Source organism: Hylobates moloch, unplaced genomic scaffold (genome assembly GCF_009828535.3).
Source record: "Hylobates moloch isolate HMO894 unplaced genomic scaffold, HMol_V3 SCAFFOLD_5, whole genome shotgun sequence".
Lineage (NCBI taxonomy): Eukaryota > Metazoa > Chordata > Mammalia > Primates > Hylobatidae > Hylobates > Hylobates moloch.
In genome coordinates, this window is record NW_026652280.1 from 30,123,990 (window position 1) to 30,151,557 (window position 27,568).

At 39.4% G+C, this 27,568-nt stretch overlaps 1 protein-coding gene across 4 annotated transcripts in view; it reads left to right on the top strand.

Moving 5' to 3' along the window:
• The window catches only part of DYM (dymeclin), a 395,506-nt gene that overhangs the window by 13,069 nt on the left and 354,869 nt on the right, over positions 1 to 27,568 (top strand). For all 4 annotated transcript variants that reach the window (XM_032152347.2, XM_058438379.1, XM_032152351.2 and 1 more), the window contains exon 2: positions 5,722 to 5,914. In XM_032152347.2, the coding sequence (XP_032008238.1) occupies positions 5,775 to 5,914 (140 nt within the window). In that variant the 5' untranslated portion in view covers positions 5,722 to 5,774. The remainder of the gene's footprint in view (positions 1 to 5,721; positions 5,915 to 27,568) is intronic.

Here is a 27,568-nt window from a genome sequence, read left to right on the forward strand (position 1 = left end):
GTGATGGCATGTACCTGTAATCCCAGCTACTCAGAAGGCTAAGGCGGAAGGATTGCTTGAATTCAGGAGTTTGAAGCCACAGTGAACTATGTTCATGCCACTGCACTCTAGTGTGCGTGACAGAGTGAGACCCTATCTCTAAAATAAGTAAATAAATTTATTTTGGAAAACTAGTCTAAGTGAAAGAACATTCTATAATAGGACACCGAGTAACTAGAATATGAGATCCTAATATCTCATCATGTATAATATGGATGATAAAGTAACTTAATATGTAAAAACAATCCTAGTGGTTGTGAAAGAACGTACCTATTAGTCTGATTTGTTGGCACCTCTCTAGGACATGTAGATTCTTTTTTGTTTGTTTGTTTGTTTGTTTTTTTTTTGAGATGGAGTGTCGTTCTTGTTGCCCAGGCTGGAGTGCAATGGCGCGATCTCAGTTCACTGCAACCTGCACCTCCTGGGTTCAAGCGATTTTCCTGCGTCAGCCTCCTGAGTAGCTGGGATTACAGACGCCCGCCACTTCACCTGGCTAATTTTTTATATTTTTAGTAGAGACGGGGTTTCACCATGTTGGCCAGGTTGGTCTCTAACTCCTGACCTCAGGTAATCCACCTGCCTCAGCCTCCCAAAGTGGTGGGATTACAGGTGTGAGCCACTGTGCCTGGCCTTGTGGTTTTAATTGAGAATTTTATGAGATTAGATTTCTCTTTTCTTAGCATATCAATTATACTTTTTTTTTTTTACTGTTTTAGTGCTTACCCTAGAGTTTGCAATCTACATTTACAAGCAATCTAAGATTGCTTCTAAATAATATAATAACAACATCACCACTTCACAGATTGCACAATACCTTATAATAACAAAGTATTCCTAATTCCTTCTGCCTGTCTGTTGTATTTTCAGTTCACATATACATTGCTGTCCTTCATTTCACTTCTTTTTTTTTTTTTTGAGATGGAGTCATGCTCTGTCGCCCAGACTGAAGTGCAGTGGCATGATCTTGGCTCACTGAAACCTCTGCCTCCTGGTTTCAAGTGATTCTTGTGCCTTAGTCTCCCTAGTAGCTGGGATTATAGGTGCACACCACCATGCTCTGCTAATTTTTGTATTTTTAGTAGAGATGAGGTTTTACCATGTTGGCCAGACTGGTCTTGAACTCCTGACCTCAAGTGATCTGCCTGCCCTGGCTTCCTAAAGTGCTGGGATTATAGGCATGAGCTACCACACCTGGCCCAAAAGTTTTTAATTTGATGAAGCCCAGTTTATAAATTTTTTTCTTTTATGGGTTGTGCTTTTTGTTGTTGTTGTTGTTGAAATCTCCATGCACCACCACACCTGGCTAATTAAAACAATTTTTTTTAGAGACAGGGTATTGCTATATTGCCCAGGCTGGCGTCTAACCCCGTCCTCAAGTGATCCTCTTGCCTCAGCCTCCCGAGTTGCTGTGATTACAGGCATGATCCACTGTGCCTGGCCAGAAAATATTTTATTTTTAATCAAAGTAGTATATGGACGTGATTTTGAAAAGTCAACTAATATGACAGACTTAATATAAAAAAACTGCTCTACCACCCTCCCCACTCCAGAGTCCTTTTCCACAGGGGTGGCCACTTTCTTTTTCTTTTTTTTTTGTTTTTTGAGATGGAGTTTCGCTCTTGTTGCCCAGGCTGGAATGCAATGGTTCGATCTTGGCTCACTGCAACCTCCGCCTCCCGGGTTCAAGTGATTCTCGTGTCTCAGCCTCCCAAGTAGCTGGGATTACAGGCATCCGCCACCATGCCCAGCTAATTTTTTTTTTTTTTTCAAATGGAGTCTTGCTCTGTTGCCCAGGCTGGAGTGTAGTGGCAAGATCTCAGCTCACTGCAACCTCCACCTCCCAGGTTCAAGCAATTCTCCTGCCTCAGCCTCCCTAGTAGCTGGGACTACAGGCACGTGCCAGCACACCTGGCTAATTTTTTTGTATTTTAGTAGAGACGGGGTTTCACCATGTTGGCCAGGATGGTCTTGATCTCCTGACCTCATGGTCCGCCTGTCTCGGCCTCCCAAAGTGTTGGGATTATAGGCGTGAGCCACCGCGCCCGGCCTAATTTTTGTATTTTTAATAGAGACGGGGTTTCATCATATTGGTAAGGCTGGTCTCAAACTCCTGACCTCAGGTGACCCATCTGCCTTGGCCTCCCAAAGTGCTGGAATTACAGGTGTGAGTGACCGCGCCTGGCCACCACTTTAAAATCTATAAGCTGTTGCTTTTTGCTATTTACCTCCTTATTTATTTAATTTGAGACAGAGTTTCACTCTGTTGCCCAGGCTGGATTGCGGTGGCACAATCTCGACTCACTGCAATCTCCACTTCCCAGGTTCAAGTGATTCTCGTGCCTTAGCCTCCTGAGGAGCTGGGATTACGGGCATGCTCCAACATGCCCAGCTAATTTTTGTATTTTTAGTAGAGACAGGTTTTCACTATGTTGACCAGGTTAGTCTCGAACTTCTGGCCTTAAGTGATCCGCCTGCCTCGGCCTCCCAAAATGTTGGGATTACACCACACCTGGCCCTACTTCCTTATTCATAACTAATAAGTTTTTACTGTTTTTTGATTTACTAACTTTACATATTTTCTATTGAGCACTACCTATTATGGAAGATGAAGGTTTAGCACTCGTAGACCACCAATCCTGCTGCTTCTTCCGGAATCTTCTCAGTAGAGTTAACTCACAATTTTTGCTTAAATATTTAGTATTTATATGATAGTGATTATATAAATGTTCATTACTGTCAAATTTAGTCGTATACTATGATTACATGACCTTTCTTGAATAATTTGTTCTTCCCAAAGTTTGTAGTCTATACGAAATTATTTACTTTATTCTCCATATAACTATTATTCATTGCTTCCAAATTCTCCTACAGTATTGTAACATTCCACAGAATAAGGTTAGACACATCAAGTGAACTGTCAGTTCTATGCTTTCTTCTCCTGGTTGATCCGGGAGCTCTTTTGATTCTTGTCCCAGCCTGCTGCATGGCTGTGATTCTCTATACCACTGCCCTGTGTTGGATCCCCTGTTTCTTGAATTTCTTCCTTTTTCTTGGCTTGTTCCCTCATGTGGAAGGAGTACATCTTGTAGCTTCCTTGTAGGTTCCTAGGAGGTCTTTTGAATCTTGGAAAATCAGAAAATGTTTTTATTCTACTTTCAGACTTAATTGGTAGCTTGAAAAGCTATAGATTTCTAGTTAAATTATTTCCTCTTGGCCAGGCTCAGTAGCTCATGCTTGTAATGTCAGCACTGTGGTTGAAGCCAGGGCAGAAAGAGTTCGAGACCAGTCTGGGCAACACAGTGAGACCCCGTCTCTACCAAACACAGAATATTAGCTGGGCTTTGGTGGCATGTACCTGTAGTTCCAGCTACTTAGGAGGCTGAGGCATGAGGATCCCTTGAGCCCAGGAGTTTGAGGTTACAATGAGCTATAATCACGCCACTGTACTCTAGCATTGTACTCAGCAACAGAGTGAGGCCCTGTTTCTTAAAAAAAAAAAAAAAAAGTTTTAATACAAGTGCTAGCTATGAATAAATCCATAATATTTTTTGCCCGTTTTAAAATCTTATAAATGAAAGCATAGCATATCTATTAGGTAGCTTACTTTTTTTTTAAAAAACATTTTATATTTTTGAGATGTATCCATTTAGCTCTGTTTCATTCATTTTCACTAGTGTATTATGTCCCCTTATAATTTTGATAGCTTAAAATACTATTTTAAGTTAGGAATTTATATATTTCAGAGTATTTCTTTCTTTCTTTTTTTTTTTTGAGACAGAGTCTTGCCCTTGTCGCCCAGGCTGGAGTGCAATGGTGTGATCTCGGCTCACTGCAACCCCTGCCTCTTGGGTTCAAGTGATTCTTCTGTCTCAGCCTCCCTAGTAGCTGGGATTACAGGCATGCGCCACCATGCCAGACTAATTTTGGATTTTGAGTAGAGAGGGGGTTTCTCCATGTTGGTCAGGCTAGTCTTGAACTCTGGACCTCAGGTGATCTGCCCGCCTTGGCCTCCCAAAGTGCTGGGATTATAGGTGTGAGCCACCATGCCTGGCCTTCAGGGTATTTCTTTTATAGCATTTTCTAATTGGGCTTAACAAGCCCTACTTTAAGAAATTAAACCTTATGATTAGCTGTCTTAATATAGAGGCTTAACTGAAGATGAATTATTATTCAGTTGAAGTTGAATTGAGTTATTAGGGCCCCTGTCCCCTTGCAGGAAGGATGAAAGTAGTGGCTGGCCTCAGGTTCAGGGGCAGGCGATGAGGAGCCAGATCAGTATTTCTATCTCAGATTCAGAAGACCAGCTGTCCATGTGCATCATCAGGGAAGCATCTTGCTCTCAGAATAAGCAGCTCAATCCAGCTTCCAAATTCTGACCATGGCTTCAGTGCCTTTGTGGAATGAGAAGGGATATGAGGAAGAAAGTGAGTCACTAATATACATTCTTACCTGACCTGAGCCACCTTTGGTCCCTGAGCCCATGTAGTTTCCTTTCATTGTGATGGTAATTTTACAATAGTATAATGTATTATTTATCTTATCACCATTTTATTATTCAATAGGAGACCTTTTCTGAACAAATCAAGATAAAACATGAGCTAACACTATGTTAAGTGTGCTTTAAGGAAGACAGTGATTCATATTTGTAACTAAACTATTAGTTTTCTTCCCTTAGTTACTGAGAACAACCAATACTGACTTTGGAAGAGCCTCGTGGATACTACTTATTTATTAACTCCCTTGTTCCTTCAACATACTGTTTAGGGAATTTTTTACATGCTAGTCTAGACAGTGGGCATAGAAAGATGAATTCCTGTCTTAAAAATGTGCATGGTTTAGGGGAAGAGGCATATGAACAAAAGCTACATATGTGCCCTACAGCAGAATGAGAGAAACATTAAATGTGATTCCTTTGTAATTGGGATCTCTTTCACTTGAAGTGGGTAATTCAGGTTTGTCCCTATGACCCCCATAAGTAGAAGTAGCACATGGTAATTACTTGAGCTATGTTCCCTTCCTTGTACATTCAAGCCATCCAGATTTCTGTATTTCTTTGTCACCATTGTTTTGGTTGTAAAACAACTTCATTTTCATACTAATTATAAGTTACCATTATTATGATTTTGCTTTGAGACATTTTCTTGGGCAGAGCTATGCCCATCCTAAGATACATGGTACAAGTACAATATAGATTTGAATTTTTGTGTTTGTATTGGCTAAGACAGGTGTTAGCTCCATATTTCTTTTTTTTTTGAGATGGAGTCTTGCTCTGTCGCCAGGCTGGAGTGCAGTGGCGCGATCTTGGCTCACTGCAACTTCCGCCTCCTGGGTTCATGTGATTCCCTTGCCTCAGTAGCTGGGACTACAGGTGTGTGCCACCATGCCCAGCTAATTTTTGTATTTTTGGTAGAGACGGGGTTTCACCATGTTGGCCAGGATGGTCTCAATCTCTTGACCTCGTGATCTGCCATCCTCGGCCTCCCAAACTGTTGGGATTACAGGCGTGAGTCACCATGCCTGGCCTAGCCCCGTATTTCTTGTAACTTTGTATCTGATGTCTAATATAGTTATAAATACAGAAAGATGTGATTTTCTTTAGTAAGTTTATACTTTTTTTATATGTAGACAAAGCATGATGACTTTTGAACAAGTTTAAAGTTTTTTTATTTTTATTTTTTATAGGTTGTCTTTTGGAAATGCAGGTTTAAGGACAAATTATCTGCTTAAGCTAGAAGATGGGATCGAATAGCAGCAGAATTGGTGATCTTCCTAAAAATGAGTACTTGAAAAAGTTATCAGGCACGGAATCTATCTCTGAGAATGACCCGTTCTGGAATCAGCTTCTCTCGTTTTCTTTCCCTGCACCAACTAGCAGGTAAGAGATTGCCTGGAGATTGAAAATTTGAATAGAGGACCGTATCAACTTGTGTGGTATGCTGATTAAAAAAAATTTAGAAATGTTCTGTCTATCTAGTCTATCTGTCATACATAGATCAGTAGAAAATCCAAAAGATTTGAAAGTAGAAAATAAGCTTTTCTTTTTACCCAACTCAGTAGCCACCTCCCTTCTGTAGAGGTGATCACTGGTAGCAGTTTATTTTGAATCATTCTAGAGATAATAGAGGTTACTTAAGCATATGTCCCATACAGTTTCACAAAATTGTTTAAATACAAATGGTAGCATACTACACGTACTGTTCTGTCCCTTGCCTTTTTCCCCACAGCTAAGTAAAATATATCTTGTATATGTAGCACATATGCAACTTCCTTATTCTTTTTAATGGCTGTGGAGTATCTGTAGAATATATTTAATTGGTTTTTCTGTTGAAGAACATTTAGATTGTTTCCGGTCTTTGTTATAACAGTTACTGCCACATACATCATTTCTCATACACACAGATATATCTTTAGTATAAATTCCTTGAAGTAGAATTGCTGGGTCAAAGTGTATGTGCATTTGCAATTTGGTAGCTATGCCAAATTGTGCTCCATGGAAGTTGTAGCAATTTACACACCTACCAGCAATGCATGAGAGGTGTGTTTCCCCATGTCTTTGTCAGTTTGATGCATTTTTAGACCTTTGACCTTTGCCAGTTTCAGAGGTGAAAAACAATATCTCATTTTTAATTCTATTACAAAAACTGACAGACAATAATAATGTAGAATGAATAGAATATTGAATTCCCATACACTCAGTAACTAGATTTAAAAAATTTTTATTTACTTTTTAAGAGTTTTATTATGATAGGCAGAATAGTAGCCCCCCAAAGATGTCCATGTCCTTGTCTGCAGAATCTGAATATGTTACATTACATGGTGAAGGGGAATTAAAGTAGCAAAAGGCATTAAGGTTACTAATCAGCTGACCTTACAACAGGGAGATTATCTTGGATTATCTGGGCAGGCCCAATGTAATCACAAGGCTTCTTGAAAGTGGAAGAGGGAGGTAGAAGAGAAAGTCAGATGTGATGTGAGGAGGACTCAGCCTGCCCTTGCTGGCTTTGAAGATGGTAGGGAGGTCATGAGCAAGAAATATGAGCAGCTTCTAGAAGCTGGCAGAGGCAAGGATGCAGATTTCCCTCTAGAGCCTTCGGAAAGGAATGCAGCCTCATTGACATCCTGATCTTAGCTCATTGAGTGTCAGACTTCTGACCTACAGAACTGTAAGATAATAAATTTATGTTGTTCACACTACTAAATCTTGATAACTTTTGTAGTAGCAGTATAAAAATAATACACTTTTTGAGATATGTTTCATATATCATGTAATTCACCCATTTAAAGTGTACTATTCAGTGTTTTTATTCACAGAATTGTGTAACAATCACCAATTTTAGAACATTATCATCCCAGAAAGGAACCCTATCCCATGCCCATTAGCAGACACTCCCCCAAACTCTAGATTGCACTAGCAACCACTTATTTATTTATTTATTTATTTTTTGAGAGGGAGTCTCAGTCTGCTAGAGTTCAGTGGCGCGATCTCTGCTCACTGCAAACTCTGACTGCTGGATTCAAGCAATTCTCCTGCCTCAGCCTCCCGAGTAACTGGGCTTACAGTTGCATGCCATCATGCCTGGCTAATTTTTGTGTTTTTTGTGGAGATGAGATGTCACCATGTTGGCCAGGCTGGTCTCGAACCCCTGACCTCAAGTGATCCACCTTCCTCAGCCTCCCAAAGGATTATAGGCATGAGACACTGCGTCCAGCCACTAATTTAATAACTACTACTAACTTTGCCTCTTCTAGACGTTTCATGTAAATGGAATTGTAACAATAGGTGGTCTTTTGTGACTAGCTTCTTTCTTTTTTTTTCTTCTACTGTTTTAGAGATGGGGTCTTGCTCTGTTACCCAGGCTGGTCTTGAACTCCTGGGCTCAAGCAATCCTCAGCACCCCAAAGTGCTGGGATTACAAGTGTGAGCCACTGCACCCAGCCGTGACTGGCTTCTTTCACTGAGTAATATTCATACATGTTGTAGCATGCACCAGTACTTGCATTCCTTTTTTTCTTTTTTTTTTGAGACAAGGTCTCACTCTGTTGCCCAGGCTGGATTGCAGTGGTGCGATCGTAGCTCACTATAGCCTTGAACTCCTGGCCTCAAGTGATCCTTCCACTTCACCTTCCCGAGTAGCTGGTACCACAGGCATGCACCGCCATGCCTGGCTGCTTTTTAAAAAATTTTTTGTAGACACGAGGTCTTGCCGCCGTGTTGCCCAGGCTGGTCTTGAAGAAACATGTGGCCTCAAGTGATCCTTCTTCCTCTGCCTCTGAAAGTGTTGGGATTATAAGCATGAGCCACTGGACCCAACCTCCATTCCTTTTTATTGCTGAGTGATACTCCATTGTATGGATATACTGCATTTTGTTTGTCCATTCAGAAATTAATAGACATTTGGATATTGTTGAGTGATACTCCATTGTATGGATATACTACATTTTGTTCATTCAGAAATTAATGGACACTGGGTTGTTTCTATATTTTGTTCATTATTGTTTTTTAAATATCTTAAAGTCCTTTTTTTTTTACATAACCATAATACCATTATTACACCCAGCAAAATTAACAATAATTTCTGCTACCCAGTTCATATTTAAATTTTTCCATATTTAAATTTTAATTAAATTTAAATTAAAGTTGTTTTAATAGTTTATTACAATTAGGAGCCAAATAAGGTGCATATGTTGCACTTGATGGTTCTTGTTCTTAAATGTCTTTTAATGTGGAATATAAGTATCCACTTCCCACCCTTGCCACTATTTTTTTCCTTCATGTCATTTTTAAAACAAATTGTGTCAGTTTTTCTGTAGAATGTTCCATCTTCTGTATTTATCTGATTGCTTCTCACACCTTGTAACTTGTTCTTTTATTCCATATATTTCCTGTAAATTGGAAATGAGATTTAAAAGCTTGATAAAATTTAGGTTAATCATTTTTGGTAAGGTATTCCATATGTAGAAAAAGTGTGTTTTATACCACTTATCATGCTGAGATTGATCAGAGTTTTGAGTGTATTTTAGCATCTGTTGATTTTTGCCTGAATCACTTGTTTTATAAGAGGTTACAAAATGGTAATATTTCTAATTTGGTCATTTCTACATTTAATAACTGGAGTTCTTCTGTAAAGGGGACTTTACATCATCAATTAGGTTATGTAAAATATAGTTCTTACTGTATTTATTACTAATTAAAGGTAAGCACTTCAGTTTTTTTCTTTACCAATTTTCAGGAAGGGGTTGGTGTAATCGTGACAAAGAAGTCTATACTTCTCATTTCCCTTTACCTCAGAGGTAGAGGGCCTATTTCTCTGTCTTTTGAGGGTAAATTCACACACACACACACACACACACGTTTTTCAGTGTGACTGATAGCAGTTGTTTTTCTTTTTGATACCCAGTTCAGGAAGTTTTGGATAGTGGTCCTTATGGTTTTATTTGTCTTTCCTTAATAATTAAGGTTGTGTTTGTTTTCATATGTTTAAGGGGTATTGGTATTTCCTTTTCCGTGAACTGTTTATATCTTTTGGCAATAAATTTTAATTTTTTTTTTTATTATACTTTAAGTTCTAGGGTACATGTCTACAACATGCAGGTTTGTTACATATGTATACATGTGCCATGTTGGTGTACTGCACCCATTAACTCGTCATTTATGTTAGGGATATCTCCTAATGCTATCCCTCCCTGCTCCTGCCACCCCACAATAGGCCCTGGTGTGTGATGTTCCCCACCCTGTGTCCAAGTGTTTTCATTGTTCAATTCCCACCTATGAGTGAGAACATGCGGTGTTTGGTTTTCTGTCCTTGGGATGGTTTGCTCAGAATGATGGTTTCCAGCTTCATCCATGTTCCTACAAAGGACATGAACTCATCCTCTTTTATGGCTGCATAGTATTCCCTGCTGTATATGTGCCACATTTTCTTAATCCAGTCTATCATTGGTGGACATTTAGGTTGGTTCCAAGTCTTTGCTATTGTGAATAGTGCTGCAATAAACATACGTGTGCATGTGTCTTGATAGCAGCATGCTTTATAATCCTGTGGGTATATACCCAGTAATGGAATGGCTGGATCAAATGGTATTTCTAGTTCTAGATCCTTGAGGAATCGCCACACTGTCTTCCACAATGGTTGAACCTAGTTTACAGTCCCACCAACAGTGTAAAAGTGTTCCTATTTCTCCACATCCTCTCCAGCACCTGTTGTTTCCTGACTTTTTAATGATCACCATTCTAACTGGTGTGAGATGGTATCTCATTGTGGTTTTGATTTGCATTTCTCTGATGGCCAGTGATGATGAGCATTTTTTCATGTGTCTGTTGGCTGCATAAATGTCTTCTTTTGAGAAGTGTCTGTTCATATCCTTTGCCCACTTTTTGATGGGGTTGTTTGATTTTTTCTTGTAAATTTGTTTAAGTTCTTTGTAGATTGTGGATATGAGCCCTTTGTCAGATGGGTAGATTGCAAAAATTTTCTCCCATTCTGTAGGTTGCCTGTTCACTCTGATGGTAGTTTCTTTTGCTGTGCAGAAGCTCTTTAGTTTAATTAGATCCCATTTGTCAATTTTGGCTTTTGTTGCCATTGCTTTTGGTGTTTTAGACATGAAGTCCTTGCCCATGCCTATGTCCTGAATGGTATTCTTCTAGGGCTTTTATGGTTTTAGGTCTAACATTTAAGTCTTTAATCCATCTTGAATTAATTTTTGTATAAGGTGTGAGGAAGGGATCCAGTTGCAGCTTTCTACATATGGCTAGCCAGTTTTCCCAGCACCATTTATTAAATAGGGAATCCTTTCCCCATTTCTTGTTTTTGTCAGGTTTGTCAAAGATCAGATAGTTGTAGATGTGTGGCATTATTTCTGAGGGCTCTGTTCTGTTCCGTTGGTCTATATCTCTGGTTTGGTACCAGTACCATGCTGTTTTGGTTACTGTAGCCTTGTAGTATAGTTTGAAGTCAGGTAGTGTGATGCCTGCAGCTTTGTTCTTTTGGCTTAGGATTGTCTTGGCAATGCAGGCTCTTTTTTGGTTCCACATGAACTTTAAAGTAGTTTTTTCCAATTCTGTGAAGAAAGTCATTGGTAGCTTGATGGGGATGGCATTGAATCTACAAATTATCTTGGGCAGTATGGCCATTTTCACAATATTGATTCTTCCTATCCATGAGCATGGAATGTTCTTCCATTTGTTTGTGTCCTCTTTTATTTCATTGAGCAGTGGTTTGTAGTTCTCCTTGAAGAATTCCTTCACATCCCTTGTAAGTTGGATTCTTAGGTATTTTATTCGCTTTGAAGCAATTGTGAATGGGAATTCACTCATTTGGCTCTCTGTTTGTCTGTTATTGGTGTATAGGCTTGCTTGTGATTTTTGCACATTGATTTTGTATCAGACTTTGCTGAAGTTGCTTATCAGCTTAAGGAGATTTTGGGCTGAGATGATGGAGTTTTCTAAATATACAATCACATCATCTGCAGAGACAATTTGACTTCCTCTTTTCCTAATTGAATATCTTTTATTTCTTTCTCCTGCCTGATTGCCCTGGCCAGAACTTCCCACACCATGTTGAATAGGAGTGGTGAGAGAGGGCATCCCTGTCTTGTGCCAGTTTTCAAAGGGAATGCTTCCAGTTTTTGCCCAGTCAGTATGATATTGGTGGTGGGTTTGTCATAAATAGCTCTTATTATTTTGAGATATGTCTCATCAATACCGAATTTATTGAGAGTTTTTAGCATGAAGGGCTGTTGAATTTTGTCAAAGGCCTTTTCTGCATCTATTGAGATAATTCTGTGGTTTTTGTCTTTGGTTCTGTCTACATGATGGATTACATTTATTGATTTGCATATGTTGAACCAGCCTTGCATCCCGGGGATGAAGCCCACTTGATCATGGTGGATAAGCTTTTTGATGTGCTGCTGGATTCAGTTTGCCAGTATTTTATTGAGGATTTTTGCATCGATGTTCACCGGGGATATTGGTCTAAAATTCTTTTTTTTTGTTGTGTCTCTGCCAGGCTTTGGTATCAGGATGATGCTGGCCTCATAAAATGAGTTAGGGAGGACTCCCTCTTTTTCTATTGATTGGAATAGTTTCAGAAGGAATGGTACCACCTCCTCTTTGTACCTCTGGTAGAATTCAGCTGTGAATCCATCTGGTCCTGGATGTTTTTTGGTTAGTAGGCTATTAATTATTGCCTCAATTTCAGAGCCTGTTATTGGTGTATTCAGGGATTCAACTTCTTCCTGGTTTAGTCTTGGGAGGGTGTATGTGTCCAGGAATTTATCCATTTCTTCTAGATTTTCTAGTTTATTTGCATAGAGGTGTTTATAGTATTCTCTGATGGTAGTTTGTATTTCTGTGGAATCGGTGGTGATACCCCCTTTATCATTTTTTATTGCATCTATTTGATTCTTCTCTCTTTTCTTCTTTATTAGTCTTGCTAGTGGTCTATCAATTTTGTTGATCTTTTCAAAAAAACCAGCTCCTGGATTCATTGATTTTTTTGAAGGGTTTTTTGTGTCTCTATTTCCTTCAGTTCTGCTCTGATCTTAGTTATTTCTTGCCTTCTGCTAGGTTTTGAATGTGTTTGCTCTTGCTTCTCTAGTTCTTTTAATTGTGATGTTAAGGTGTCAATTTTAGATCTTTACTGCTTTCTCTTGTGGGCATTTAGTGCTATAAATTTCCCTCTACACACTGCTTTAAATGTGTCCCTGAGATTCTGGTATGTTGTGTCTTTGTTCTCATTGGTTTCAAAGAACATCTTTATTTCTGCCTTCATTTCGTTATGTACCCAGTAGTCATTCAGGAGCAGGTTGTTCAGTTTCCATGTAGTTGTGTGGTTTTGAGTGCGTTTCCTAATCCTGAGTTCTAGTTTGGTTGCACTGTGGTCTGAGAGACAGTTTGTTATAATTTCTGTTCTTTTACATTTGCTGAGGAGTGCTTTACTTCCAACTGTATGGTCAATTTTGGAGTAAGTGCTATGTGGTGCTGAGAAGAATGTATATTCTGTTGATTTGGGGTGGAGAGTTCTGTAGATGTCTATTAGGTCCAGTTGGTGCAGAGCTGAGTTCAATTCCTGGATATCCTTGTTAACTTTCTGTCTTGTTGATCTGTCTAATGTTGACAGTGGGGTGTTAAAATCTCCCATTATTATTGTGTGGGAATCTAAGTCTCTTTGTAGGTCTCTAAGGATTTGCTTTATGAATCTGGGTGCTCCTGTATTGGGTGCATATATATTTAGGATAATTGGCTCTTCTTGTTGAATTGATCCCTTTACCATTATGTAATGGCCTTCTTTGCCTCTTTTGATCTTTGTTGGTTTAAAGTCTGTTTTATCAGAGACTGAGATTGCAACCCCTGCTTTTTTTTGTTTTCCATTTGCTTGGTAGATCTTCCTCCATCCCTTTATTTTGAGCCTATGTGTGTCTCTGCACGTGAGATGGGATTCCTGAATACAGCACACTGATGGGTCTTGACTCTTTATCCAATTTGCCAGTCTTTGTCTTTTAATTGGAGCATTTAGCCCATTTACATTTAAGGTTAATATTGTCGTGTGTCATTATGATGTTAGCTGGGTATTTTGCTAGTTAGTTGATGGAGTTTCTTCATAGTGTTGATGGTCTTTACAATTTGGCATGTTTTTGCAGTGGCTGGTACCGGTTGTTCCTTTCCATGTTTAGTGCCTCCTTCAGGAGCTCTTTTAGGGCAGGCCTGGTGGTGACAGAATCTCTCAGCATTTGCTTGTCTGTAAAGAATTTTATTTCTCCTTCACTTGTGAAGCTTAGTTTGGCTGGATATGAAATTCTGGGTTGAAAATTCTTTTCTTTCGGAATGGTGAATATCGGCCCCCACTCTCTTCTGGCTTGTAGAGTTTCTGCTGAGAGATCAGCTGTTAGTCTGATGGGCTTCCCTTTGTGGGTGACCTGACCTTTCTCTCTGGCTGCCCTTAACATTTTTTTCCTTCATTTCAACTTTGGTGAATGTGACAATTATGTGTCTTGGAGTTGCTCTTCTCGAGGAGTATCTTTGTGGCATTCTCTGAATTTCCTGAATTTGAATGTTGGCCTGCCTTGCTAGTTTGGGGAAGTTCTCCTGGATAATATCCTGCAGAGTGTTTTCCAACTTGATTCCATTCTCCCCATCACTTTCGGGTACACCAATCAGACGTAGATTTGGTCTTTTCACATAGTCCCAAATTTCTTGGAGGCTTTGTTCATTTCTTTTTATTCTTTTTTCTCTAAACTTCTCTTCTTGCTTCATTTCATTCATTTGATCTTCAATCACTGATACCCTTTCTTTCAGTTGATTGAATCGGCTACTGAAGCTTGTGCCTGCGTCCCGTAGTTCTCGTGCCATGGTTTTCTGCTCCATCAGGTCATTTAAGATCTTCTCTTTGCTGTTTATTCTAGTTAGCCATTCGTCTAATCTTTCTTCAAGGTTTTTAGCTTCTTTGCGATGGGTTCGAACATCTTCCTTTAGCTCGGAGAAGTTTGTTACTACCTATCTTCTGAAGCCTTCTTCTCTCAACTTGTCAAAGTCATTCTCCGTCCAGCTTTGTTCTGTTGCTGGTGAGGAGCTGCGTTCTTTTGGAGGAGAAGAGGCGCTCTGATTTTTAGAATTTTCAGCTTTTCTGCTCTGGTTTCTTCCCATCTTTGTGGTTTTATCTATCTTTGGTCTTTGATGATGGTGACGTACAGATGGGGTTTTGGTGTGGATGTCCTTTCTGTTTGTTAGTTTTCCTTCTAACAGTCCGGACCCTCAGCCGCAGGTCTGTTGGAGTTTGCTGGAGGTCCACTCCAGACCTTGTTTGCCTGAGTATCACCAGCAGAGGCTGCAGAACCACAAATATTGCAGAACAGCAAATGTTGCTGCCTGATTGATCCTCTGGAAGCTTCGTCTCAGCGGGGCACCTGGCCGTATGAGGTGTCAGTTGGCCCCTACTGGGAGGTGCCTCCCAGTTAGGCTATTCAGGGGTCAGGGACCCACTTGAGGAGGCAGTCTGTCCATTCTCAGATCTCAAACTCTGTGCTGGGAGAACCACTACTCTCTTCAAAGCTGTCAGACAGGGACGTTTAAGTCTGCAGAAGTTTCTGCTGCCTTTTGTTCAGCTATGCCCTGCCCCCATTGGTGGAGTCTACAGAGGCAGGCAATTCTCCTTGAGCTGCGGTTTGGGCTTCCAGGCTGCTTTGTTTACCTACTCAAGCCTCAGCAATGGCGGGCGCCCCTTCCCCAGCCTCGCTGCTGCCTTGTAGTTTGATCTCAGACTGCTGTGCTAGCAACGAGCAAGGCTCTGTGGGCGTGGGACCCTCCGAGCCAGGCATGGGATATAATCTCCTGGTGTGCCGTTTGCTAAGATTGTTGGAAAAGGGCAGTATTAGGGTGGGAGTGACTGGATTTTCCAGGTGCTGATTGTCACGGCTTCCCTTTGCTAGGAACGGGAATTCCTTGCATTTCCCGGGTGAAGTGATGCCTTGCCCTGCTTTGGTTCACAGTCCGTGGGCTGCATCCACTGTCCTGCACCCACTGTCTGACAAGCCCCAGTGAGATGAACCAGGTACCTCAGTTGGAAATGCAGAAATCACCCATCTTCTGCGTTGCTCATGCTGGGAGCTGTAGACTGGTGTTGTTCCTATTCGGCCATCTTGGAACCTCCCCCCAAATTTTAATTTTTAACTTTATTATATACAATTGGATTGGGCCTTAGAAGTTTAACTTAGTTTAAGCCAGGCGTGGTGGCTCATGCCTGTAATTCGAACACTTTGGGAGACCGAGGCGGGTGGATCACCTGAATTCAGCAGTTCAAGACCAGCCTGGTCAACGTAGTGAAACCCCATCTCTACTAAAAATACAAAAAATTAGCTGGGCGTGGTGGTGGGCATCTGTAATCTCAGGTACTCCGGAGGCTGAAGCAGGAGAATCACTTGAACCCAGGTGGCGGAGCTTGTGGGGAGCCAAGATCACGCCATTGCACTCCAGCCTGGGTGATGCAAGAGCAAGACTCCGTCTCAAAAAAAAAAAAAAAAAGAAGTTTAACTTAGTTTATAATTGATCTGATGGCTTGGATTAGATGTATTTTATATTGAAGTGGTTACTTATTCTTGCTTCTGAGATCCTTGGAAAATTAAAGGTGGCTGTGGATTGGTGGGAAAGGTCATACTGGGGATGAGCTATAGCATGAACAAATTTTGAAATCATTTCCTTAATCCTTGCAGAATTATCACTGAGTACTGCTGCTCATGTGATAGTGATATGACTTAGAGGAAAATGGAGACTTAGGGCAAATGGAGAGCATGATTTATTGTCCAAAATAATTTTTCTTTTCACTTATGTAAATTCTAATATAATTTATAAAGCTATTCCAAATTATAGTATATGGTTTTTACATTGAAATATACTAAAGTAGACTTAACTAAATAGAGATATGTACGATGTTTAAGGAATAAAGAGACTATTGTAAAAATGTCACTTCTTTTCAAATTGACCTATAGATTGAAGACAATTTGAATTAAAATTCTGAAAGCCTTGTTTTGGAAGATTGGGGGATCTTGATAAGTTTATTCTGAAATGTGTATGAAAAAGAATAAAGAACAAGAATAACTAAAATACTTAAGAATAAGAATAAATGTACATGTATGTACTTGATTTATGTGGAGCTGGCATTTCGGTGGGGAAAAAGATGAACTTCTCAAAAAATAGTGATGGGAATAATTTGTTAGTCATTTTTGTCTACCTGTGCCAGTGCCTCACAGTTTAAGTTATTATGGCTTTATAGTTTGTTTTGTTAATTACTATTTTTACTCAAATTTTATTTTATTTTATTTTTTTTTAATTTTTGAGACAGAGTCGCTCTGTCTTCCAGGCTGGAGTGCAGTGGTGCGATCTCAGCTCACTGTGACCTCCGCCTCCCAGGTTCAAGCAATTCCCTGCCTCAGGCTTCCGAGTAGCGGGATTACAGGTGCCTGCCATCACGCCTGGCTAATTTTTGTATTTTTAGTAGAGGCGGAGTTTCATCATCTTGGCCAGGCTGGTCTTGAACTCCTGACCTCCTGATCCACCTGCCTTGGCCTCCCAAAGTGCTGAGATTACAGGCGTGAGCCACTGCGCCTGGCCGCCATTCCCTTATCTTAAATCACCCAGGTGATTTAAGAGAAACGTATAAAGGGATCTTAGAAAGTGAAAAAACTGTAAAGTAAATAAACTGCATTGTAAATCTGTGAGAGTATATTTATAAAGGTTTCTTCCTGCCCCCACCGCCACAAGTGAGTTTACATGATAGAGGTTTCATTTGTGGTGTTGCATATACTTTTGGCCTGTCACTTTCTCTTTGGCACTGCCTTGCTCCTCACTAATGGTATTTGATGTGTGACCTTGGGACTGAGTAGGCTTTGAGGTAGCAGGTGCCCCCTCGTTGACGGAGTCAGGGGCCAAAATTACCTAGTTCATGAATTATTCAGGGCTAAGATGAATCTCAGTAGAGGAGACGCTGAATCTAGATAATTCTGAGATTGTTCACTCTTGGAATTCATTAGATACGTATGTGCCGTCTTCAAGTAAAGTCCATTTTTGTAGCCAAAAATTGATGTTTGCTGCAATTTTTAGAAATACTAATAAGGCCTTTAGGACGAATCTAATCCTTCCTTACTATTAACGATTTTTAGCATCAGAGTAATCAGATTTTGTTAGAGTTTCCAGGTGTGGTTCTAAAATCTTACTTAAATTATTTAATAGTTTTTATTTTTTCACCCTGTTAAAATTAGTTGTGCAGCAAAGATCTGAAACAAAATGAAGAATGATTAAAGACTAAAGGTTAACAATATACACTGTTTTTTTCCTAAATATTTTAAACTACTTATATGACTGATTTTATACATGTTTCTAAACTACATAATAGCAAAAATGAAAAACAGACCTGTGCTTATTATTTTTTGGTTCATAGGCATCTGAGGCTATGGTGTGTGTGAACATAATCGTGTGTCATGCTTAGCGTTGAGAACTGCTGGACCAGATGACCTATCTCTGAGTATCAAACTATTATTCATTTATTTGTTTCTCAGGCTATAATAGTTAGCTGGATATATGATGCCTCTTGTCCTTAAAGGCTTATAATCTTTTTTTTTTTTTTTTTTCCAGACAGAGTTTCACTCTTGTTGCCCAGGCTGGAGTGCAATGGTGTGATCTCGGCTCACCACAACCTCCACCTCCCGAGATTAAGTGATTCTCCTGCCTCAGCCTCCCGAGTAGCTGGGATTACAGGCATGCGCCACCATGCCCAGTTAATTTTGTGTTTTTGGTAGAGATGGGGTTTCTCCATGTTGGTCAGGCTGGTCTTGAACTCTTGATCTCAGGTGATTCGCTTGCCTCGGCCTCCCAAATTGCTGAGATTACACGCCCAGCCAGGGCTTATAATCTTATCTGTAAATCAGCAAACAAGTATGGTGAAATATCATAAAGGATGTTATAGAAGAATTGCATTTTATGCATATGCAAACAAATATGCATATATATCTCTTCTCTTTTTTTGACAAATAATAGCATGTATATTATACACACTTTTTCACTTTGTGTTTTTTTTCATCAGTTATATCTTGAAGAGCCTTCTATATGTTAACTTCCTCACTCTTTTTAATGGTGGGCATATATAACAAAATTAATTGGATTTACCATTTGGGTTTTAACATTGGATTGCTTCCAGTATTTTGTTATTACATATACTATTGCAGTGAATAGCCTTATACAAGCTGGGTGCGGTGGTTCATCCCTGTAATCCCAGCATTTTGAGAGGCTGAGGCAGGAGGATCTTTTGAGACTAGGAGTTTGAGACCAGCCTGGGCAACATGGTGAGACCCCCATCTCTACAAAAAATTAAAAAATTAGCTGAGCTCAGTGGCTTATGCTTGTAGTCCCAAATACTTCGGAGGCTGAGTCAGGAGGATCCCTTGAGCCCAGGAGTTCAAGATTGTAGTGACTATGATCAGGCCAATGCTCTCTCCAGCCTGGGCAACAGAACAAGACCCTGTCTCAAACACCACCACCACCACCATCACCACTACCACCTTATACATATGGGTAAAAGTGACTTCTTGTACTATAAAGGAAACGTGGCCAAATGACTTCTAGTAATGCTTCCAGTTTGTGTTGAGAGGAATGGGAATCAAGTGTAATAGGTTGGGAATGTAGAAAGTGCTTCCCAACATGGTTCATGATGTTTCAGGGTAAGTTGATAAGGCTGGTTGGGTCTAGAGTGGTCTGGGGCTCTGAAGGGTGTAGGGGCTCTAACTATGGAAGGCTGAACTGGGAAATAAAAATATGTCCACCTGCTACCTGTTTTTGGCACACTTGTTAGAAAGCTGAGGATTAGAAGTAGGGTCCCTTGTAGGCTCTTGTTGAGTGGATTTGGAGAAAATATTGTTTCAGAGACATTATTTTTTTAAGTAGAGTGAGTAGGTGGAAAGTACAGGAAGAAAAACTAGGGCAGGAAAACAAAATCTGAGACATCTGCAGCAGTATACCTGTGATGTGCTGAAGGTCTGAATTTCTATTACTGTGTAGGAAATGGAAAGTCCTACATCTCAGTAAGTGTGTGTAACCAGCTAACAGCAGTATAGAGAATAATATCTTTAAAAAGTTATTTTGTTTTAAATTAATAGTTGATTTGAGTGTTAACACTTAATGAGCTTAGAGTTCCAGATTTGAGAGCAGCTCTGAGCAGTATAGCAGCAGCCTGAATACTCTTCTCCAGAGGAATTGTTTTGCTAAAAGTTGCAGTGACTTTGGGTGAAATGTGAAGAATGGAGACCATGTAGCATGGCAGGGGGAACATGGATTTTGGAGCCAAATTGACCTTGCCTGAGGTCCACAACTGACTAGTTTGTGAATTCAGGAAAGCTGCTTAATTTCATTGAGCCTGTTGCTGCTTTCGTAAAATGGAAATAATAATCCCTACCATGTAGATTCATAGGGATGACGAAACACTATCACGCATGTAAAGTGTCTGACTTTGCTCTTCTTTTAAGGAGTAATTACCAGTTAGTTTACAAAGACCTAGGACTCTGTCTTGAGAGTTAGTCTAAAATATTTGAGGAATGAAAATAAGCAGCAGAAATTTAACCAATTTTCTGATGACCGCTTTATCTTGATGATTGAAAGTCCCATGCCTCTTTTGAACTAATTGTTCTGCTGTTTTAAAAATTAAGCCAGACAGTGATTATAGTAATAGTCATCTTTGTGTATAAACAATCTACCTTTTTTTTTTTTTTTTTTGAGTCAGAGTTTTGCTCTTGTTGCCCAGGCTGGAGTACAGTGGCACGACCTTGGCTCACTGCAGCCTTTGCCTCCCAGGTTCAAGTGATTCAGGAGAATCACTGCCTCAGCCTCCCAAGTAACTGGGATTACAGGCACATGCCACCATGCCCGGCTAGTTTTATATTTTTAGTAGAGACAGGGTTTCACCATGTTGGTCAGGCTGGTCTCGAACTCCTGGTCTCAAGCAATCCACCTGCATCAGCTTCCAAAAGTGCTGGGATTACAGGCGTGAGCCACCATGCCCAGCCACACCCTACTTTTTATAAAGGCTACTTTTCAGAAAACTTTACTGTGTTATAGAAATTGTATTATGTGTACTGAGCACTAGATGGTGCTCATATAAGGCAAAAAGGGCAGCTCTTGGCACAGTCACTTAAAACTCACTTTTCTGAGTACCAAAGTAATGCATGTTCATTTTTAATACTTTTAAATACAGAAAAGCAAAGTAATGCATGTTCATTTTTAATACTTTTAAATACAGAAAAGCACCAGGAAGGCAAAAAAAAAAAAAGATAAAAATAATAACAACCAAGAGTAACTTGTTAAAATTATGGTGTACATCGTTTTAATTCTCTCTTGTTTTTTAAAATTTCTTTTTTTTTTTTTTTGAGAGACCCAGTCTCACTCTGTCACCCAGACTGGAGTGCAGTGGTGTGATCTCAGCTTACCGCAACCTCCGCCTCCTGGGTTCAAGCAATTCTTCTGCCTCAGGCTCCTGAGTAGCTGAGACTACAGGTGTGTGCCACGCTCGGCTGATTTTTCTATTTTTGGTAGAGACAGGGTTTTGCCATGTTGGCCTGGCTGGTCTCAAACTCCTGACCTCAGGTCGAAGCAGGAGAATCGCTTGAGCCCTGGAAACAGAGGTTTCAGTGAGCTGATATCATACCACTGTACTCCAGCCTGGGAGAGAGAACGAAACTCTGCATCAAAAAAAAAAAAAAGTATTTTTTTTGATTAATATACCTAAAAAAATAGTTATGGAATGTCTTCCAGTTGCTAGGGACTGTTTTTAAGGACTAAAAACATGAGTGACACGGTCCCTGCTCTCATGCAGTTTATATGTTACTAGAGGAGATGAGTGATAAACAGGTGAACAAATAAATATGTTAGGTCATTTCTGGAAGTGTCAAGTGTAAGGAAGAAAAGCGAAGCAGAGTGAGGTGATGGAGAGCAATAGCTTTAGGAGATTTCTTTAGCCAGAGAGTCTCTGGGAAAGCAGCATTTGAGCAGAGACATTATGACGCCAGGGAGTGAGCCATGCATGTTTTGTGGAGAGTATTCCAGATAGAGGGGCAGCGAGTGTAAAGAGGCTGAAGCGGGAGTAAGTTCGGCTCGTTAGAAGAGCAGCAAAAGGCCCGTGTAGCAGAACAGCCAACACGAAACAAATAACATAGGGACTTGGCTGTGTGAAAGATTTGTAAGTTGTATGGTATTCCAGAGATGAGCCTGTTTCAATATCACTATTTGGGAATTGAGTCTAGTCTGCTATAATTTACTAACTATCCTATAATATGGAAAGATTTTATTCATGTATTTTTTTATTGTGGTAAAATAAACATAAAATTTACCTTTTCAACCATTTTTTAAATTATTGTTTTTTCATCTGGTCCTCTTGACTCTCGTAACCTTTTCAACCATTTTTAATTGTACAGTTTAAAGTACATTCACAGGGTTGTGCAACCATCCCCACCATCCCTTTCCAGAATGTTTTCATCACCTCAGATAGAAACGCTGTACCTATTAAACAATAACTTCCCATACTCTCCCTCCAGTTTCTGGTCACCTCTATTTTTACTTTCTGTCTCTATGAATTTGACTACTCTGGGTATGTCATATAAGTAGAATCATACAATATTTGTCTTTTTGTGACTGGCTTATTTCATGTAGCATAATGCTTTCTTTCTTTCTTTTTTTTTTTTGAGATAGAGTCTCTGTCGTCCAGGCTGGAGTGCAGGGGCGCGATTTTGGCTCAGTGTAACCTCCGCCTCCTGGGTTCAAGTTGTCCTCCTGCCTCAGCCTCCCAAGTAGTTGGGATTACAAGTGTGTGCCACCATGCCCGCTAATTTTTGTATTTTTAGTGGAGACGGGGTTTCACCATGTTGGCCAGGCTAGTCTTGAACTCCTGACCTCAAGTGATCCGCCTGCCTTGGCCTCCCAAAGTGCTGGGATTATAGGCGTGAGCCACTGTGCCTGGCCTAGTATAATGTCTTCAAAGTTCATCCATGATGTAATTTCCTTCCTTAAGTCTGACTAATTACCCATTGTAGTTATATACCACATCATATAATGTTTTCTAAACTTCAGTTTGCTGTACTCTTATCCTTTTAAAGGGCTTCCATTTCTCTTTAGCATTGTTAGTTTCCACTTGTCACTTTGACTTTTCTTTCAGGGATTTTTCTTGCATGATAAAAAATTTAATTCTACTGAGATAAATGATAAAATGATAAAAGATAATAATATAATTCTGCTAAAAGGATTTGCTAACGTAAGCATCATTGTTACTTTACCAGTTATTTATTGAGCTCACTGTTTGTCAGATGCTGGACCCATTGCTGTAGGCACCTCCGTTTGTTTAGTTCTATTATTGTTATTCAAGTCTATTATTCCCATGTGTGAGAGAACTGAGGCCTAGGAAAGTTGTCTAAAGCCACACAGTGAGTAGCGAGTAAGGACCAGATTTAATTTAAACCAGGTTTATTTGTCTAAGTCCAGAGAGGAATTCTGTTGACCATCATGCCACACTGTCTCCTTGGGAAGCACAGGCTAATCTGAGAACCAGTTTCACATAAGTACTAAAGAGCTGCAACATTAAATCGTATGGTAATCTTTGAGAGTAGCACCACCAGATTGTATGTTCACATTTTCAAGCATTTTTCAAAGCTGTAGATCATAATCAGAGGTATCTTGAGTACCATCATTTACAGTGATCACACAAGCTGATGGGTAATCTGTTTAGTATTTTCACCTTGCCTTGAGTAGAGTGTATCTTCTCTCTTTTTAAGCAGAGCTGCCTGAATGATCCTTTGTCAAAGTTTCTTAGTCTGTTTCCTCAGTTGACACACAGGAAGAGAGACTTCTGTTTAATTAGGTCACATTTTTAACTGACAGAAGCAAGTGATTGTAAAATTATTTTCTTCTTTGAATCTTTGATGCCTGTCTCTGTTTCTATATTTTTAGGCTCTTTGGCACACTTTATGTTCAATTTTATTAGAACTTTTCAAGTTGAAAAATCTGCTCTGTTGTAGAGGTGGGCCTGGGATCACTGCTAAACCATCTTCTAAATTCTGTTTTAACTTTTTCACCATAGGTTTGCTTGGTTGGTGACCAAAATAATGTACTAGGCTGTTTAACTCAGGGAATAAATAATTTGAGACTTTTCTTGTCATCTTCTTATATTTTTCAAATTGAGGGACCACAAGAAGTTCAGTTTTTACATCTTGAGTCCAAACCTTTATTTCCCATTCTTTCATTTATACCTTTCTATGCAAAAATCATTTTAGAAGATGCTTAAGTTTTCCCAGGATTAATCAGTCCCTTAAGCTAAAAACTTAAATGGGGGAAATATATCCTTTAAAGCATTAAAGTAAAGGGACATGTAAGTTTTACTCCAGGTGCACCCTTGATTCCTTTTCTTTCTCACTGTGTTGGTTGGAATTTTGTTTTGTTTTGTTTTAAGTCAACTTTATTCTCTTTCTTGGGAAAATAAACACAATATTATCTAGCATAGTAGTTGCTGAAATTTTGACATTTTAATAGTTATAGTTCCTTTCATTTTGGCAGTTGAATGACAGCATATAGTATTGTCTGTGAATCACATGAATGTAAACACCTTTTTGATTCTGCATGGGTGCATTAAAAATTGCTATAATTTATATGCAGTTTTTATCCTTTGACTTTTTCCTATGAATAGGTCCTCTTAAAATGTTAACCTTCCCACAGTTTAACCACTGAATGGGCTGATTCTTGTTAGTTTTGTGAATGATTTCTGTAATTCTCTTTGCTAAGGTAAGGGGGAAAATGTCTTCAAGAAGTGCTTCTGTCCTTTCCTGAAGGGTTACTTTTTGATTTATTCAGGTTATGTCTTTGACTAACATTATATATTTATCAGAATTTGTATGTTGTTGGCTGAAAATGACATCATTAGTATAAAATGTCAGTTTTGAAAGAATTTTATGGCAGAACTTTCAGCTGAAGGGACTAAGGATTTTCAGTGTTTCTGTTATGAAACTTATAGTTTGATTGTTCAGCAAACCTGTGTTCAGAGGTCTGTTATAACTTCTCCCCCAACAATTTTTTTGCCTATCTGCTTTTCTTAAAAATATTTGAGCTATGAATTTCTCGCTTTTCATTATTGAGATTCATATATGAGAATGGTGTGCCTAAAAGTAAAATAAAACCAGTCTAAATTACAGAAAACTGTGAATTAGGGAATACTTAATTTAAAATTTTAGCTTCCTGACCACACTATAGTTTATGATTTCATAGCAGTTACAAGAGAGTGTCTATCATCTTACCGTTTTCCTTATTAGATTTAAAATTTTGTTTTCTTCCAATTCTTTATAATTTACATAATTTTTACATGATTGTAATTATAATGTAGATATACTTTTTATAATAATTTATGTGTGACACAACTTCTTTTAGGAATATATAGAAATTCCAACTAGTTGCTGGAGTGTTTCTAGGTTGATATTATGTGGGTTTGCCTTAAGAGTATCAAATTTAATATTATTCGTATTGAAAGAGTATTAATCTGGAAGTTAAATATGTTTATTCTTATACTGTGACATTGGACAAGTTACTCAGCTTCTCTATTTCTGTCACTTGTAAAGTGAGGATACTCCCATTTCCTCGGTCACCTTCTCAGGGTTTTTAAAAGGAATCAAATGAAATAATAAAGGTGAAAGAACTTTGAATAGTGTATATAGGCCTGTATAAAATGCAAGTTATTTCAGCAAATTTATTTGCATGTGAACAATAATATGCTAACATCTTTAAACACATTTCTTTTGTAGAAGGTTAAATAATACTTTTTCTAAATCCCCTTCTCCCTTGTCAAAATGATTTATTTAAAGTATAACACAAAAGTCAGTTTCAACTCAATTTATTTAATTTTAATTTTAATTTTTTTGAGACAGGGTTTTGCTGTGTTGCCCAGGCTGGAGGGCAGCTCATTGCAGCCTCCACCTCCAGGGCTCAAGGAGCAGCTGGGACTACAGGCACTCTACCGTGCCCAGCTAATTTTTTTTTTTTTTTTTTGTAGAGAAAAGGTCTCACTATGTTGTCCAGGCTTCGACTCAATTTTAGACAAACAGCCCCCAATCCTGAATTAGTAAATTTCAGATCAGTGAAGTCTGCTAAATGTATATAATAAGACTTTTTTTTTGAGGTTGTGGTGTTATTATACAACCAATTGGTAAGCTTTTTTTCTAAGATTATATATTATTCAACTTCTTATTTTTTTTTTGCCTTAATCCCTGAGGACCAACGCCATGGCCTGGCAGTGTCCATTGGTACCTCTTATAATACTTAAAAATCCAGTGGCCGGGTACTGTGGCTTATGCCTGTAATCCCAGTACTTTGGGGGTCAAGGCAGGAGGATTGTTTGAGGCCAGGAGTTCTAGACCAGCCTGGGCAACATAATGAGACTCCATTGCTACAAAAAAATATTAGCTAGGCATAGTGGCACACACCTGTAGTCCTGGCTACTCGGGAGGCTGAGGTGGGAGGATTGCTTGAGCCCAGGAGTTCTAAGCTGCAGTGAGCTGGGATCATGACACTGTAATCCCGCCTGGGGAATGCATCGAGACCCTGTCTCTAAAACACACACACACAAAATCCAAAGTGTTCAGATGAAGAAGAAAGAGACAGATGAGTTAGTAGAAAAGCAGATTGAGATGACAAAGGAAAAAAGTGTTGGATGATAGAAACCACTAAAGAGGCACAAATCGTTTCTTCAGGTACTACATATAGGCTCCACGACCTAAGTCACAGAACATCAACTAAGTTAGCTTAAGTGTGCTGCTTCTGTTGACCCCAGTTGTGAGTATTTTACTTGCAAACTGTAGCCTGCCTGACCTGCTACACCAATTGACCAACATATTGTAAATACCTCTTGCATATTTCCATATGTGACAATTATCAGGACTAGGTATTTAGTTTATTAGATGGTCCATGTTATGTATTTATTTTTATTGTGGAAACTTGAATTCTTGAACTACAGGCTTCATATGAAAGAGGCTTTTTTTCCCTACCAACAAATATTTTTTCCTTACTAATTTGTCAGGATGGGAAAACTAATTGACATCCAACAGTGGTACTCTGTTGATGAATGAAGGGATACATGCTTTAACGCCAAGCTCTGGTCTTTTTATTCCATCATTCATGAGCTGTGGTGGGGTCTCCCCTGAGTTGTGGTGGAGAGCAGATCTACCATCAAGGCCACGGTTGTTTCTCTTCCATCACCTCCTGAATTGTGGCTGATGACATTTGGAAGCATTTTCTGCTTAAGCAGCAATATAGTTGATCATGTGTCTTTATAATGAACAAATATAATCCAGAATTTTTTATTTAACATTTGCTAAGTTTTTTTCTTTTTTTCTTTTCTTTTTTTTTTGAGACAGAGTCTCCCTCTGTCACCCAGACTAGAGTGCAGTGGCGCAATCTTGGCTCACTGCAACCTCCACCTCCCAGGTTCAAGCGATTCTCCTGTCTCAGCCTCCTGAGTAGCTGGGACTACAAGTGTGAGCCACCATGCCCAGCTAATTTTTGTGTTTTTAGTAGAGACGGGGTTTCACCATGTTGGCAGGCTGGTCCTGAACTCCTGACCTCAGGTGATCCACCTGCCTTGGCCTCCCAAGGTGCTGGGATTACAGGTGTGAACCACCGTGCCCGGCCCACATTTACTGAGTTTTTACTTTTCCTGTCACAACTGAATATTTCCGTATTTTGTTGACTAGACCATTCTTGAAGTTTAGGCCAGAGCTGTTTGTTATGTGAGAGGATTCTCACACGAGTTGAAGTCCATAGAGGTTATAAACTCTGTACAATATTTATGTGCCCCGTCCCTCTTGTTATTTAATACAACAATTGATTGCCTGGGACAGCTAAAGAATTTAGGTCGTGTTGAATAGGGTTCCTTCTAAATTTACATGACATGGTAATAATTTGCTACTTAGACATCATACCCTTTATGAGTTCCTCTGTAGGCCATTTTAGAGGGAAAACAATCCATAT